The sequence below is a fragment of the Eschrichtius robustus genome, chromosome 6 (assembly GCF_028021215.1).
Source record: "Eschrichtius robustus isolate mEscRob2 chromosome 6, mEscRob2.pri, whole genome shotgun sequence".
Lineage (NCBI taxonomy): Eukaryota > Metazoa > Chordata > Mammalia > Artiodactyla > Eschrichtiidae > Eschrichtius > Eschrichtius robustus.
The window spans coordinates 37764945-37781885 of NC_090829.1; the positions used below are offsets into that span (position 1 = coordinate 37764945).

Here is a 16941-nt window from a genome sequence, read left to right on the forward strand (position 1 = left end):
CATGAAAGAATATGTATAAACATATTTAAGTAATGAAACAGAACATTGGCAATACCATTGAAAGCACCAGTGTGCCCCCTCCCTTGTGCTTCTCTCTTTCTCTCTGAGTACCTCCCTTGCAGAGAAATCAATATCAGGTTTTAAAAGTCATTTTTAAACAGTGGGAGTCCCTTTGAAACATGTAAAGTTTTACTTACTGGTGATGTATGACTCCTGGTCCTATTCTACTGGAAGACTTTTGGTCCCTCCTATTCTGTTGTCTGTTCAGAGTTTGAGATATTAACCTTTAAAATAAAATTTTAAAGATTCTATTGACTGATGAGTTTATAGTCACTCTTTTTAGAAATTCCAAATGACTGAGTCCAGTTCATTAGAGACCTGCTTTTCTGTTGGATTTAACTGGTCTGTCTGTGTAACGTGCAAAGTTTCTCCATCCCAGGCCCTGCTCAGGCCTCTCTGAACCGCACCCACCCTGAAGATTTATAGCTCTTTCTGAGACACCTTCTAGCAGCAGTCTAAGTTGTCCCACTGCCTAAAATTTCCCCTTGAAACAATGAGTGTTTGGCTTTCCAGAGGCTTCCTTTACTGCTTGGAAAGTAGAATTGGTGAGTAAGACACTAGCAGGGCAAACAAAAAGAGTATTGGCTGTTTGAGCTGTTGATAAGTGTGAGAGATTTTCTTTGGATACATATTCCCAGAGGAAGTTCCACCCTCAGAGAACAGAAAGGTGGCAGTCCCATGGAAAGCCCTGCCAGCTGAGCAGAGGCGGGTGGTGGTGTGGTGGCCACAGAGTGTGCTCAGAAGCTCCTTCCTGTGTTTGAATCCTGGCACTGCCACCAGGCAGTCATGGACCTTGGGCAAGTCACTTAACTCTCCAAGGCTCAGTTAATAAAACAGATTAATGGGCCCGCCTCATACAGTGGTTGTGAAGATTCAGTGAGTTAAAAACAAAGCATTCAGAACAATGCCTGGCACAGGGAAATGCTAAGTAAATGTTAGCTATTATTGTTTCAGTGTCGAAAATCCTAAATGTAAATGCAGACATATCTAAATTATCACCAAAACTAAAATAAGCTGTCTCAGAAGCCATATATCCCCTTAATTTTTCTGAGTTAACTTATTTTGTGAATTGATAAAGGTTTGGAAGTTCTAGAAATGTCCAAAACCCCAATACCTGCTCAGTAAGCAAATATGGGCCACTGTTCCAGTAACCTGCGAAAAGGTTTACCTAGAAGTGAAATTTGCTCAACATTTTACCAAGAAAGCTTATTTCTCTTTTTAAAAATGTCACATGATTAAGTCAAAAGACTATATAACTTAAGGTTTTCTTAGTGACTTGAATCCTCATGATCTATCAATAGCTAGATCTTTTTCTCTTTGCAATTATTTCCCAGTCTTTCTCAATTTTTTCCTGTTTCTGAAGCAAAAATATTCTACAGTTATAACATTTTCAATCCCACAAAAAGTCACTGTTATTGAAGTAGACAAGGCAGTAATGGTCCAGTAAAATAAAGTCATCCAGTAATCTATAAATTGCAAGATAATTGTACAGTTAATAAATTTTACTCTTTAAAAATTATGCTACCCCCAGACAAGGATATGCTCTTCTAGCCTGAAAATACTAGCACAAAAATATACGCAAAATGCTTGCACAGTAAGTAGGCATCAAATGCTGTTAGTTTATCATGTTCAAAAGCTAAGATTCGATATTTTTTTAAAAATAGAACATTGAGAGAGCAAGCTGCCTGAAATCCTTTTTTGTGGAACGAAGTAGAGAATATATAAACAAAAACATTGTTAATGTCTCCTTAGGCAGATAATCCTCCAATTTTGAGCTGATTTTTAAAATAGCATTCCAAAAAGTCATATTCCTCAATTCTTTCTTCTATCCTCTGATCATGCCTCAATTTTCTTTATATCAGCTTGGAGTTAATTGAACATATTTTTCTTCCCATTGATAAACAAAGCTCTACTATAATTTAAACAGATTTACATATTCTAAATGATCATTTAATCCAATGTAAAGGGAATAAATTCCCATCCTTCCTTATTATTTTTGATTTAGTTTGCATGATTTCAGGAACACACAGTTTCTGTGGGCACATGGGAGAGTAATAAATCATGCCTAGTAAAACAATACTGCTTAGGCAAAACAATTAAAAAATATAAGTCCCAGTAATAAAATTTAAGACGCAGCTGATGAAAACAGATGTATCCTTTGTTTTGAATGAACCTCAAATTTTGTAACATGGCAAAAATTAAGAATCTACTGGACTCAGTTCAACTTTGTGCATTTGGCACAGAATGCTAAAGTAAACGCCGCCCTTGTAAAAAAACAAAACAAAAAAATACAAGGTATAATTTTTGTACTTATAAAGCAATTATGGCCTTTATTTAAATGTGGAACTTACTATGTCTTCCTCAAAGAGAGGTTTCAATGAAGTTGACTTAGGATTTAAAGTAGAAATCAGAGAATGTGAAAGGTAGCTTACTTTTATGTCTTGCTATTTGAGACAATAATGTAACCAAATAAATTATGTTTTTAGTATGATTGATTTTTTTAAAGGCCAGAAAACTAAGACTATTTTTCCCTAAATAGCATTTGGTGTGGCCACATTTATGTCTGAAAACCCAAATCTCTCTTCATTTGTGCTGAGAGTTTATTTCCCAGCATCTTTTCTTTGCATTGACCCCCAAATACTTACAGACCTTAAAGCTTGTAGAAATCTATCTAATTTGAGCTTTGAACATAGTGTTATTTTGTGGGTTGATAAAGGATTTAGAGGTTCTACAGTTCGGATTTACTCTTTAAAAACTGGGGGCTTGGGAACTTAGCCTTTTAAAGGTAAATCTTTTGTGTGGGCTCAACGACTCAGAATGAATTATACGGAGCCAGAATTTCTTCTCCCACCACACCATGGTCCCCTCATGTAAATGACCTCTCATTGATTATCCCCAACAATGGTTCCACTATTTCTTTTGCTTCAATTAAGGAAACTTTTTGAAAGACGATTGGGGATTTTAGCATTGAAACACTTCTAGAGAACTCAAAGAAGCAGCCCATCTTTAACTACACAATATCTGTTTTGCAAATGTGGTATAATCACAGGATAGAAAAAAGTAACCACAGGTCTTCTGGCCCAATCATGGAAACCATTTTGAAGAAAGTTGCTTATTACGGGTCCAAAAAGAAAGAAAAGAAATAGGAAGAAAGAAAAATGAAAGGAAGAAAGAAAGAGAAATTGTGTTTGAACCTTTTGCCAGGAAAAAAAGAAAAAGTGCTTTGTGGTCATTAGAAAAGGAACAATATGGTAAGATTTAACTCAGTTGAACTATACATCAGCTACAATTGAACTTAACATACTTTACTCATTACATTACATAATTTACTCATTATACAATTAAATACAAGATGCCTATCTTTCTTTGCACCTACTTACTTTCAAAAAACTATCGCCAGGACGTTTTATTCATGGTAGCTGAGATGTAACTCCCAAAATACAAGTTAGACAGAAATACTGGGATAAATATTATTTCATTACTTATAGGGGAGAATGAAATGGAAAAATGTAGTCTGCAAATGTGACCCTGCCTGAGATTGTTGATTTCCTTAGCTAGGATAGTTTAAGTTTTTTTGCTACTTGCCCCCTATCCCGCCAATGCTCCCCTTTCTCGTTCCTGGATTTTGCCTTGGGTTAATTATTTCTGGTCTCATAGCAACTATGTTTTCATTGTGAACTGCCTGACTGCTTGCTGGAGGTCAGCAGGGCATCAATAAATAAGTAAATCAAAATATGCAAACAAACTGCAGTTAATAGGATGGGGGTTTGAAGGTATGTCTGGCTGGCCAGGATGTGCTCAGAAGAGAAGGTCTGACATGTAGTAGCTTGGAGGAAAAAATTACTTTCTAAATTGCTTTCCACTCACTTGTGAGCTCACCTTTATGTAAACAGTGGAAATAAAGCAGAACAGTGTTTTAGGATTTTTACATACGGTTGTGTTGAGATCTTGAATGGACTCATGTTTTGTCTTAGTCTATTTGGGCTTCTGTAACAAAATATCACACACTGGGTGGCTTGTAAACAACAAACATTTATTTCTCACAGTTTTGGAGACTGCAAAGTCCAAGATCATGGTGTTGGCAGATTTGGTTTTTGGTTCCATGGAAGAAGGGGGCAAAGGAGCTCTCTGGAAACTCTTTAATATGGGCACCAATCCTGTACATGAGGGCTCCACCCTCAGGACCTAATCACCTCCCAAAGGCTCCACCTCCTAATACCATCACCTTAAGGTTAGGTTTCAACATAGGAATTGTGGGGATGGCCGTACACATTTAGACCATAGCATGATTTAATCTTGCCATTCCTCAGCAGAATAATAGAAGAGTCACCTCATTGTATCCATAGTTTCCATTTTATCTACTGTATGGGATATTAAAATCTATGCATTTAGCCTTTAAGGTAATTCTCACTTTCTAAAGTGGAGGAAGGTAGAATATTTCCTTCAGGAAATCTTTGCAACTTCCCATTTCCTCCCACTATCCTCCTTCCCTGACATTTAGTTTGTACTTACCAATCATGAAGGAGAAAGAGTTGGTCACCAAATAATGCTTAGGAATGTGGAGCTATCATAGAGAAGGTGGGCTCTGGGAAGTGTTTTGAAGGAGGAAAGGGACATTTGATTGAGATAGGGACCACCGTCACAGAAAATGCTACATACAGCTGAAGGAAGTTTGTCTTCAAAGAAGAAGGCAGCAGAAGGAAGAGCCAGAGAAAATGTAGACATCAATAGGAGCTTAGTATAATCCAGGGATTTCTAAAATCAACCATACTAAGTAAATAAAGATTTCAGTAATGGGAGATAGTTAAGAAAGTGTTTGTCTTCCACTTCTCTGGGTGAACTGCCAGATGTTTGAAACTCTATGGGATCTACATAGTGCTGAAGTTGGGAAATCTACAGTTCTGAAAACATTTTCCAGACACCTTAAATTTACTAATCTTAAATAACAACTATTTCTTTATCTACTCTAGATTTATTACTTAACAAGGAATAAATTGATGTCAAGATACCCTTCTCAGTGTAATTTCTTTTGTGTTATATACATGTAGATAACAAGACTCATGCTGGTTAATGCTAAGAACTATAACATGAACATTTCAGTGTGACAGTCCATTGCTGATCAGCCAACTGTCAGATACATCTTTTCTTAGGGGCTGTGAACCAGCACCAAGTTCCCCTTTCCTATTCACTACAAAATAAAATCAGGCTTACAGTTTTTGATAAATAAGGCAGAGAGCTGAAATGTTAATATCAGCTCAAATAGTATAGTTATGGCTATGCAACAAAATTCATCTACTTTCAAGTGCTCTCCTCATATTTTTTGAGAGTACAATTATTAAAAAAACCTTTACATCATGGTGATACCATCTCTGTGTCAAATCCTGCTAGGGGTTTTGGGGATGCTTCCAGATCCTGGTTGAAAAATGATGAATTGAGTAACAAGGAAAAAAAAAAAAAAACTTAAGCAATAGGAAAATCTTGTATATATCCCCTATGTTATTTAAAACTGTTAATTAGGAACACTCTCCCCCCATCCTCCCCCCATTGCCACCTCATTTTCCATAGGAGTGGGGATGGGGTGAGGAATTCTAGGAATGTTAAACAGGAAGCGTCAAAGCCCAGTGAAGGATCATTTCTAAGTGAAGAAAAACCAAAGCCCCTTCCAACAACACAAGAGCTGAATTTTATTTAACTTTGCACTCTCTACAGTGCCTTGCACACATCAGATGTGTGATAAATGCTCAGAAACTGTATAACAAATAATGCTTGATGTTCCCTGGGTTTCTGTTTACCCTAACATTGTCAAAGATGATCATTTTTAAAGGTTATTGATTTATTTACATTGAAACAAATGGGTCTTACAAAGAAACCTGCGGGGGTATGGCTGTGTGTGTCTATAAACATACATGAATCATGCATGCATATACATATGTGGGCATGCCCAGACCCCCTGGGGGATCCTATAGCAGATAAGCCCTGTGTGGCCTGGATCCTTGAGACCAGTGCCTCTTACACTTTCATGTGCACACACATCACCTGCGGATCTTGTTAACTTGTAGATTCTGATTCAAGTTCCCAGTGGTGCCCAAAGCTGGGGACCACACTTTGACCACCACACAGAAAGGAGACCAACAGAACCTGAAAACCAGTAGCCACCACCCATGACTGGAACCCAATGTCTGTAATGTTCCTGGTCTTCCTCACGACCTGCCATGTCATCAGCTGCCGTCTACTAGTACAAGACCTGTACTAGTGTCCAGTCAAGTTCCAGTCTCTATGTAACAGCTGGTCAGCAAGTATTTGTGGCCCACATGCTAGGAGCCACAAATACAGTTGCAGTGCAGGGATGAGCAGTGCAGGGAAACAAGGAAATGTAAGGTATAGTGTGCCCTCTTTCAGAGGGCTTAGAGTGGGTTGGGAGTGTGTGGATTCATACACCAAGCGAATAGAAGGCAAATGCAACCAGAAGAAAGTCAGGTGCAGACTCCACATTACAGCTGTACACTCTCACATGCTCAGAGCAGGCAAGATGGTGATGGCCTGGGAAGGTATGGAAATGACTTTTTCTTGGATTGGGCTCCCCAGAAACAGACTCTGAGATGATTTATGTGCAAATCATCTATTTGGAAACTGCAGCAGATGCGTACAGGAGGAGAAGAGTGAGGCAGAGAAGGGAAACAGCTCGGAAGGGATGCCAGGAGATTCTAGGGAAAGGGTTACCTCATTCGAGGGGTGACAGAGTTGGGGTAAGAATACGCCCATCATTGGTTGAAGGCTGCTAGTGGGGCTGGGGGTGATAGTCGTCACATATCCATCCTGCCATGCATGTCAGCAGGGTGGCTGGTAAAGTTGGGGAAAACCACAGACTCAGAAATGCAGATGCTGGCAGTTGAAGGGAAGCAGGAGAGAGATGGGCCCCTGGGGCAAATGGTTTGAGTTCGTTCCCTGCGGACAGATACTCCGAGAAGGGAATAACAGGACAACTGAGAGAGGAGGCTGGGCCCTGCCCAGATAGAAGATAAGAGACCACATATTCCTCATTCTCAAAGTCAGGAGACCTCCCCCGCTACACATGCAGAGAAAGGCTCCTTGGAGGTCAAAAGGGGAGTGATACCGAGTGGCCAAACCTACACATAGGCCTCTTCCGTGGACTCCACCTTGGCTAAGAGATGTGCGCGCACACATGGGAAAATCCTGAGCTATACCAAATACGCCCTCTGAACCAGGCAGATCAAAATGATCGGCCAAAGGAAACCTGGAAGAAATGCCCCATAAAAGTGATTCAAACTGCCACGAGGGCATGACTCTCTGAGCCTGCCCGTGTGTCTATCCACACGTACTGTACTCATTTTTCTCCTAATAAACACTTTACTTGTTTCACTACTTTCCGTCTTTGTGGGAGTTCTTTTTCTGCAAAGCCGTAGGGCCAGGGCCTTGTCACTGACCACTGGTCTAGCGGCTAGGATTCGGTGCTCTCACGGCCGCAACCCGACCTCAGTCACTGGCCAGGAACGGAAACCCTGCTTCAAGCCGCTGCAGGTCGAGGGCACCAGAGATGAGAAGGAGCTGGCTTACGCTGAAGTGATTTAAGTCTAAGGGCTACGGGCAGAGCAAGGTCTGTGCTGTAGCCTTAAAAGAGCAGCAGGATTTGAGCTGGAATTAGCAACTGCTTTATCCTCTCAACCCACCTGCTGCCAATGCCAAGCTGTCCTTTCTGATGAATCCAGGATTCATTTACATCTTAAGCTCAAGCCTAGAAGGGCAGTCGCTAAGTGGAAACTTTATGCTTTCAGTGGGGCAAGCACAGGCCTGCTTCCTCACAGACACCGGTGTAAGAAAGGCAGAAGTCCCCTCTGAAAAGAGGAGACGAGGTCTGTGGGGACCAGGCTGACCATCCTTGGGGTTCAATCCTGAGGGGAGACTGGTCAAGCAGAGGCCCCTTCTAGGCCTTGCCAAGCTCTCCCCTCACAGAGGCACTGAGAGCCCCTTGTGGATTTGGTCGGTTGGCCTAAATTACAGTTGATAATTACAAGACATGGTTGAAAATTGCTGCAACATGTAACTTTTGTAACCATTACTATCCTACATTTGTAACTATTTGTGGGGACTGTTTGTCCTTTTACCAGGCTCTTTAGTTTCTGGGGAACTCTGAGGTACACAGTATTCATTTGCTTGTCTACACAATAAAAGGAAACAAAATACTGTTCCCAGGTGACCTGGACACCAGTGATAAATAAGTTTGGAGAGAGAAGGTAGAAAACAGGAACTGTCTGCTAATCAACGAGGAGTTTCCATCATCTGGAACCAGTCTACCATCCAGCCTCATCCCTCTCCCCTCCCTCCATTATCCAAGCACTTGAAACTCTTCATGGTTTCCAGAAGGCTTTCCCCCAGCTGCTTGCCATTGCACCTGCTGTGTCCTCCCATGAATACTTTCCTCCTCCTCCCCTCACATAATCCTATCATACAACAAGCCTCACTTAGAACACGCTTCCAAACTCAGCCACACAAGGTGAGTTGTTTCCTTCTTGATCCAGTTCAGAAATCAGTAGTAACAGGCACCAAGTTAAACTCTAATCATCTGTTTGTACATCTCTCTTGCCCCCCATTCACTGTGAGCCCCTCTAGGGCAGGGACCATGTCTTTCTCCTCTCTGTGTTCCCATCACCACCAGCACTGGGGTTTGCACCCAGAAAGAATCAGCGACTCAACCCTATATCATTGAGGAAGGCTATGGAAAATCAGCTCTGTTATGTGAAAGCATATCTTGTATATACTTAAAGTTTTTTTTGTTTTCTTTACACTTTGCGAGAGACTTATTAATATCATTTACAATTAGCATGTACCCTTTTTACAATATAAAAAACAATAAAGCTATTTGGCATTTTGGAAGAAAGAATCTTCCCCGATGATGACAATTCTGTAGTATGAAGTAGCTGCCGGCTGGCACCAACCAAGGCTTCCCCAAAGACACTGAACCTACCAAAGTTTTAACTAAATTCCCCACCCTTGGGGAAATTGTGGTTTTAAAGTCACAGGTCCTTCCTCTTGTGGAATGGCCCCTAGAGCCTTCAGTCTTGATTTCCAAGTTAAAGCTGCATAGCATCCATCCAGCTCCTATTTCACAGGATGTTTTTCCACACAGTCAGGATGAGGACAGTAATGTGGTTCTCAGTTGCCTTTGTCATTCTTTTCCTTTTCCTCCTGAAAGTGTTTTTGTGGAAGGCCTGCCGGATGTCACAGAAACGCGACCTGGGCAGGCTGTGTGTCACTTCTCTACTTGAAAAGTGTCCAAGACTCTGAGCCCAGAGAGGATGTCATAAACACACCCTGGTGCTTGGCCAGCATATTCCAGCCAGTTAGGAAAACAAGGCAGAGGGCACAGGATTTCACACCCACCCTGGCAGTGGCCGCACTCCGAGGGCATGCCATTTGATTCTTCACAGGTGCAAACTGCTGGTCTCCAGCTAAGGAAAACAACTGGCCATAGCATCCTTCCACGTACTATGAGACCATGTGCAAAGAGCAGTTTAGGGCATCTCTGTTTCCGCCACATAGGTCGGCTGCCTTGCGGGTCTGGCATAGGGCGGGGGAAACACAGCTATGGAGGGTGTGCTCCGTAGTAGTGTGTGCCTTCTAATGAGATGAGGTCCCGGTGAGGATGGGACTATTAAACTAAAATTGCTTCAGTTCGTTTACTTGAGACTTAGGTAGATGGACAAAACACATGAATGCAATTTGTCCTCTCAAAAAAGTCAAAGCCATTCCTAAAGAAGTCTCTTTTGCATGTGGACCCACGTTAGGAAAGAGGGTTGTAATAACTGCAATACCCAACCAAGGGGGCTGAGACCACTTGCATGGCTCAGAGAGTCTAATGAGTGAAGAAAATAATGAAAAAAAATAAAGCCTCTGGAATTGAAGCATTCTACTTCAGTTCTTCATGGGCAAGAAAAGTCAATCTGGCCTGGATTTAATTTAAACCACTTCAGATTTAGTTAATGAGAGTTTTTAAAAAAATTGCTGCAAACTTATTTGAGCTGTTTTTATAGGTGGGGAGCTGGGGACCACCTGCCCTTTATGGAAAGCAATGCACTTCCAGTGCCCTCAAGAAAACAAGGCTTATTTTAAATTATAAAAATTTTTACAAAATGTAGCTTTATTATTGTTTTTGTTACTTTTATTCCCCTCAGGAATGGTGGTCTACAATATAAATATAACGCAGATATACATTCCACTCTGAGAAAAAAAATTCATATACACCAGTTATTTCCTAACAAGGAAAGAAGATACAGCCAGTCCCGCTTTATACCTTTGATGGCACATGCAGTACCTCATTCCTTTTATTTCTGTCCTTATTTTGACTTGTCCCCCACATACCCATCCATTCAGTCTCTTTCCCTGAGGCACACCATTTACCTGTTCCTGTCTTCCCTGATTTCAGTCTGTTTGGCTTAAGTTTCAGTCTGTATCCAAATAAACGCAATGAGAAAGCCTTGGGCACCACTGAGGAAGGAATAAATTGCTGATATTTATCGAATGTTTACCATTTGCCACAAACTGTTCTCCATGGTTTAACTCATTAAATTCTCACAACAAAACTACGAGGTAAATAATGTTGCTATTCCTATTTTACAGATGAGGAAACTGAATCAAGAGAGGTGATGTAACTTGCTCAAGGCCACACAGTGAGTGAGGATGCAAACCAAGGCGGTCTGACTCTTAAGACCACCCTCTTAGCCACCACATTACACTGTATGGATGTCCCCACGGGCAGCAAGATCATTCATGCAATGCGTCCTTACACAGACATATCCTAGGTGGTGATCACTGCTCAGTCTACAGTGGTGAATGTTCCTCCTGGGAGCTGTACTTCAACCGGTTTGCTGCCTGCTGAGCTCTCATATATAAAAACCTCTTTTCTTTCTTTCTTTTTTTTTTTTTAAGATTTTATTTTTTGATGTGGACCATTTTAAAAGTCTTTATTGAATTTGTTACAATATTGCTTCTGTTTTATGTTTTGTTTTTTTGGCCACGAGGCATGTGGGATCTTAGCTCCCTGACCAGGGATCGAACCCACACTCCCTGCGTTTGAAGGCAAAGTCTTAACCACTGGACCACCAGGGAAGTCACTGAAAACCTCTTTTCATGATCCACTCAACATCATTTTTCTCTGATGTCACCTACCAAGAGCTGGGATCTTTTGGAATCACAGATAGACATGGCTCATCATATGCTTTCTGGTTAATAACGTCAGGTCTGCTGTCCAATTTATTGGACAATTTATTACTGAACATATCACAGAAGTGGGGTGAATCTTGGCATTATGAAGAGCCAGCTGTGTCCTTTACTGGACAGGGCCAAGGAAGGTACACCTCAGAGGCAACCACTCATCAGTTACCCTAGAAGTGGATAGATTTCTCTGCCCTTTGGTCCTTCTAGTTTCACTCTCCATCCAACATATGTACTTTGGATGCCAAAACACACCTGAAAATTGCCTGTGAGTCACCGTACAGCGTCCTATAGTGACACAAGCACCATGGCTATTAAGCATGGTTTCATTTCAAATTTGGGCAAAAAAAGATCCCTGAGGTAATTTGGGAGATAGAGAAAATAAGTATCTATAGGGTGTTATTTTTTGTTTTATAGATACAACTTTCCTCTGCTTGGTTTACACCAGCAGATGGAAAGATTGTGACTGCTATCAGCTGCTGAAAACAGTCTGCCCACCCAGATGGGTGCTGATTTGAAAGAAAGGCACATGTGGTATGGTTCCCCATAGCCAGCCCTGCAGTTCCTATACCTGGCTTTATGCAGTCACAGAAGGTGGGGCAGAAGTCAATTAATAACAACATGTGTGATTGATTCCAGGCTGACTCCACCCCTGAGGCTACCCTGGGCCTGACAGCCCTACATCCCCTGGAGACTCCCTCTTCCTCTTAAGGATCAAACAATGCAGTTTGCTGGAAGGCAGGCAACAAGGGAGGGATAAACAGTAGGCTCCAATCAGTCACAGACTGCACATCTCAGAAGTTGAAGCAAGATACTCAAATCGCATTGGCTTTTCTGCATTTCCAAAATCTTTTAAAATCCTAGCAACAAAAATCATCTGATACTTGGAACCCCTGAATACATCTGAAAATTTTACTCTGGTGTCAAAGAGAAAAAAATTTTAATTAAGTCAATTTTTAGATGAGACTGGGAAATTTTTAGATGCGACTGAGAAAGAGGATCCTAGGGCCTGAGATCACTAGGGTCCTGTGGCTTTCTCATCATTAACACCCTAAACATCTCCATGTCTCATGTCCCTTTATGTCACATAGACCAAGCTCTCCACACAGAAAACAGCTAGGCCTTTTTAGGGCAAAGTTCCTGCTGTTCTCTTTTTTTTGCAATGTCCTCCTCCATAGGCAGCCAGGAGCCCATACTTGACTCCTGCCCTCATACCCACCTGGCAATGTACTTCAGTAACTCTCTGTTTCCTTCTGCAAAGAGGCTGGAGAGAAATAACCATACACATATATCTTGCCTATTGGTTTTGGTCTTTAGGAATATGGCTCCACAAAATTTTTAGAACACTGAACAGGTTTACTCAAATTAAGCAGTTAATAGCTGCTTAGACTACTAATTCTTGGGACATCTGAATTTTAGCATTCTTAAAACTAAAAGAAGGACTTTCAAAGGCTGATATTTTAGGCATTATTTCTGAGTAAAGGATCCTGACTAACATTTATAGGTAATTGTGTCAGTCTGATCTTAAATGAAATGGAATAATGGAATCCAAGAATATCAGAGCCAGAAGGGCGGTAATCCAGTGTAAAGACATTATTTATTTTTGAGGAGAGAAAAGAGACCCAGAGAAACGAATGACTTGATGAACTGCAACAGAGACATTCTTTGTCCCCTGTCATTCTTTCTGTCCTTCTCTTTTGATTAGCTGGGCATATGGCCACCTAAATCCAGACTAGATGTTCCAGCCTCCCTTGCAGCTAGGTATGGTCATCTGCAGCTTTGTTTTATTTAGCCAATGGGCTATAAACAGTAGGTTGTGTTTGACTGTCTGGAAGAGTTCTTCTTCCCTTTCCCCTTCCTACTGGCTGAAATGTTGACTTGATGGGTGGAGAGGAGTAGCCATCTTGGACCATGAGATAGAAGCCCTGTGCTCTTTGGTGTGCTCAAGGATAGGAGAGCAACAAAGGAGAAGGGGCCTGGGTTTCTGAAACATGGAGTTCTAGACTGACTGCCTTCTAGACTTCTTCATGTGCAAGGGAAATAGATGTGTATCTTTGTTTAAACCATTGTTGTTTTGAATTTTTGTGTTACTCTTGACCACATCTAAACTGCGATATCAGTAGTCTGGAAAAGTTTTAATTGATTAGCATGACTTGATGGAGGAGGGCAGGATGGGTGATGGACAAGGCCTGATTGATTCTTAGTCTAAAAGATAAAATGCTTTAAATATGTTATGTCAAGGGATCTCAAATACTGATCCACAAAATGCTGCATCAGAATTACCCTGGCAGACGTGGGGGAGGGGTGTCCCATAAATCCAGATTCATGGGTCCCTTTCCTGGAAGTTTTCATTTAGTAGGTATTCTTTGGGGTCCAAGAACTTATTTTGTTAAAAAAGTTCCTAATATAGTCCTGGTATCCAGATACATTTGGAAAAGTATTTGATCTAAAATTGCTCTCTGCTGAGGAGGTGAATCAGAAGCATTAGAAAAATTTTTTTGCTCTCCCAAACATAGATGCCTCCATGGGCACATGAGAATGAGAGATAGAGACAGAGATAGAGAGAGACAGAGACAGAGAGAGAGAGATGACAGAGACAGAGATGAGAAAATATTCTGATATTCTGAATTTTGAAATAAGTGATCCCTCAGGCTCTTTGGACCCTCCTCACCTTCTCTCTGTACTCACCTGGAGTCACATAAATGTCACCTAATAGTCCATTCTCTCTCAAGTTAGCCTTAGTTCAGATAAACCTACGGTGGCTAGTGTTTTTTGTTTGTTTTGTTTTGCTTTGTTTACAGATTACATTTTCTATAGGAGGTGTAGTCACTTTCAGTGTGCATTACTACACATTAATGAATCATAAATGTATTTGTGACAAAAAGAACTACCACTTAAAGATTCCAAGGCCTTGCACATCAGAGGTTGAATATTTTGGTCCATGCAAAAATTCGCAATGTCAGCAGATTCAGTCAAACAGCTGTTGGTTACAGTTGGCCTAAAAGCACTTGGGCATAACAGCAGGTTCTCCTGGCAGCAAAGGCGATGGGCACAGAAACTGTTACCAGAAGGCAGATCATGGCAGGCAGGAGACATTCCAAACAGCACTGAACGGAAAGGGATTATACTAAGCAGCACGTCAGTACCGAGTAATCCTTTTACAAGAGCCACTGTCACATTCATAAATACACACTGCTTGGGAGACCAGTTCTCCCACCTTCTTCTGGGAAACTAGAGGAGTAAGGCCCTCAACCAGGAGGAAGCCTGGCACTCACCAGGCTCTCCACAAATCTCAGCAGAAATCAAACAAAACAGACTGCTAAACTTGGTGAACTATGAAATCTCTTTTAAGAGTTGTACAATTTTATATTTATCTAATTGGAAACTACAGTATAGGTAAGTGGGTGGAAGTAAAAGCTTTCCTCTATCAATTATATATTTGCTTTTATTTTTAAAAGATAAAAATCCTAAATCCCAATATGAAATCATCAGACAGACATGCATGTGTGTGCATACATGCATGCACACACCCTTCAGAACTTTAATTTCTGGAAATTCTTTCTTAGTTGCCTAATCCCCACAAGCTCTGGTGGCATCCTGTCGTCCCTTCTGAAAGATTTTATTATGCAAATATTTAGACTAGGACTTTTAAACATCCATGAACGTTTATTGCACTCTCCCAAATAACATCATGCAGAGGGCTCAAAACATATTGAGTCCAGGCACTTATTGACAGGATAGCTATGGGGTCTCATTAATAGGCAGTCTCTGAGACCTAACTCTGTGTTTACTGATGGTCTCCTGATTGACCAGAATTGCAACCAGAAATGAGATGAAACTCTTTTACTGGTTGCTGTTATTATAAAGTGGTCTTGAATCTGTCATAGTGCTCTTTCCATTGTAACCCTTCGCCTTCCTCAGTGACACTCCAGCAATGAAATCCTCACTTCCTGAACCTTCCACATAACCCTGCTACAATGTGCCCTTGATCCAGAGGCTGCTGTCCATGAAAAAAAAAAAAAGAGAGAGAGAGAAAGAAACAAAACTCTCAGAAGTCTCCAGACAAATTTGTAGGTCGTAGAGCTCCTATGGATTAAGTGCCAATGGAATTTAGGGAAATGAAGAGAAAAAAACCCATACTTACTTCATCCACATGCCCAACAGCTCCATAGATTCTTGCCGTTTGTCCAATGAGGTAAGGGAATCTCTCAGCAATCTCTTTCAGCATTGGGAGAAAACTGTTCAAAGCCACTGGCTCGTAGCCTGCTATCTCTATGAGGATGCTTAGGATGACGTCGTTATGGGTCGAATCCTTCAAATGCCCGATTAGGAAAGGAATACACTTCTGAACCACCTACAGAAAGAAAGGAGAAGAAGAGGGAAGAAAGAGAAACAAAGAGGAAATTAATTAAGTCAGAATCAATCTAATATTTTTTGTATTCAATCTGAACTCAACACATTCTGAGATTATTACTCTTGTTGGAACTCAAACAAATCTCCCAAGTCTGAAATTTTAAATTTACAATAAAATTTCAGAGGCTTCAGTTCCTTTTGCTTCCTCTTTAAATCTGCACTCTGCCATTGAAGAGTAAAGGCTGCAAAATGCTTAAATGCTTCTATTCGTAAGTCAAGTTTTGATGTGTTATGTCCTTATTGGTAGTGCTACATTTCCTCCAAACCACCCTGAAAGCTTCAATTTTTTATTTTTATTTTATTTTTGGTGCTCATATACAATAGAGTTTTCCTAAAGACTCAGGGAAAACATTATCAAGTAGTGTTCTCAGAAATTGGTTGTGCTGTCCATTATCAACTGTGCTGCATATATTGAGAAGAATGAATTTGACCACTAATTAAATTGAATTGAAAAGCATAGATGGCATTAAAAATATTTACTGAATACCTACTATGTACCCAGAACACCTAGAGATTCCTAGAAATTAGGATACTGGCCAAAATTTTTAACATGGCCTACATACTCAGTCCCTACTTGCCTACTCCTTAGACATCATCTTGGACACAACCACCTTGCTCTCTCAACTTTAGTAACAATGGCATTTTTTTCTCTCTCAAATTCCTCTCACCATAGGACCTGAGCACGTATTATTCCCTCTCTGTAATAAGGTCTTCTCCACTACCTCATTTCATCAGTTAACTCCTAATTATCCATAGACTGTCAGAGAGTTTCAATTTAAAGGACAATATAAGTATGTAAGAGATCCTTGACGATGACTTTAATCAGAGCCTTCAAACTGGAGAAATATGGTGTGGAAATATTTAATAATAAAAGTAAGAAAGCAGGAAAGAGCTCTTCAATTTTCCATTTGGATCACAAAAATGTAATACGATAAAAAATTATTAAAGTAAAATAATTTCTACCATATTCTCAATATCCTAATCTTTCTTTCTTAATTTTTAATGCTTTTGTCAATATAAAGATGCAATAATTTGTATTAAGGAGAATGTGACTTTTTTGTGGAATAAAGTCTCTATGTTAACACACAGACACATTGCATACTGACGATTTAATGAATTGTTTTGTATGCTAAAATAAAAGAATTAGAAAGGACAACCTGTGGAAAACTGAACAAAGAAGTACAAACTATTTACCCATCCATACTTATACTACGCTTATTTCTTTTGTTTGTTGTTGGT

General features: G+C 40.5%; 1 protein-coding gene across 6 annotated transcripts in view; it reads right to left on the bottom strand.

The window, feature by feature from the left end:
- Positions 1 to 16941, bottom strand: part of VEPH1 (ventricular zone expressed PH domain containing 1) — a 238717-nt gene that overhangs the window by 144718 nt on the left and 77058 nt on the right. For all 6 annotated transcript variants that reach the window (XR_011074282.1, XM_068546156.1, XM_068546152.1 and 3 more), the window contains exon 6: positions 15434 to 15643. Coding sequence is in view for 5 of the 6 variants with exons in the window: in XM_068546156.1 (XP_068402257.1) it covers positions 15434 to 15643 (210 nt within the window). In the remaining variant the exon portion in view is untranslated. The remainder of the gene's footprint in view (positions 1 to 15433; positions 15644 to 16941) is intronic.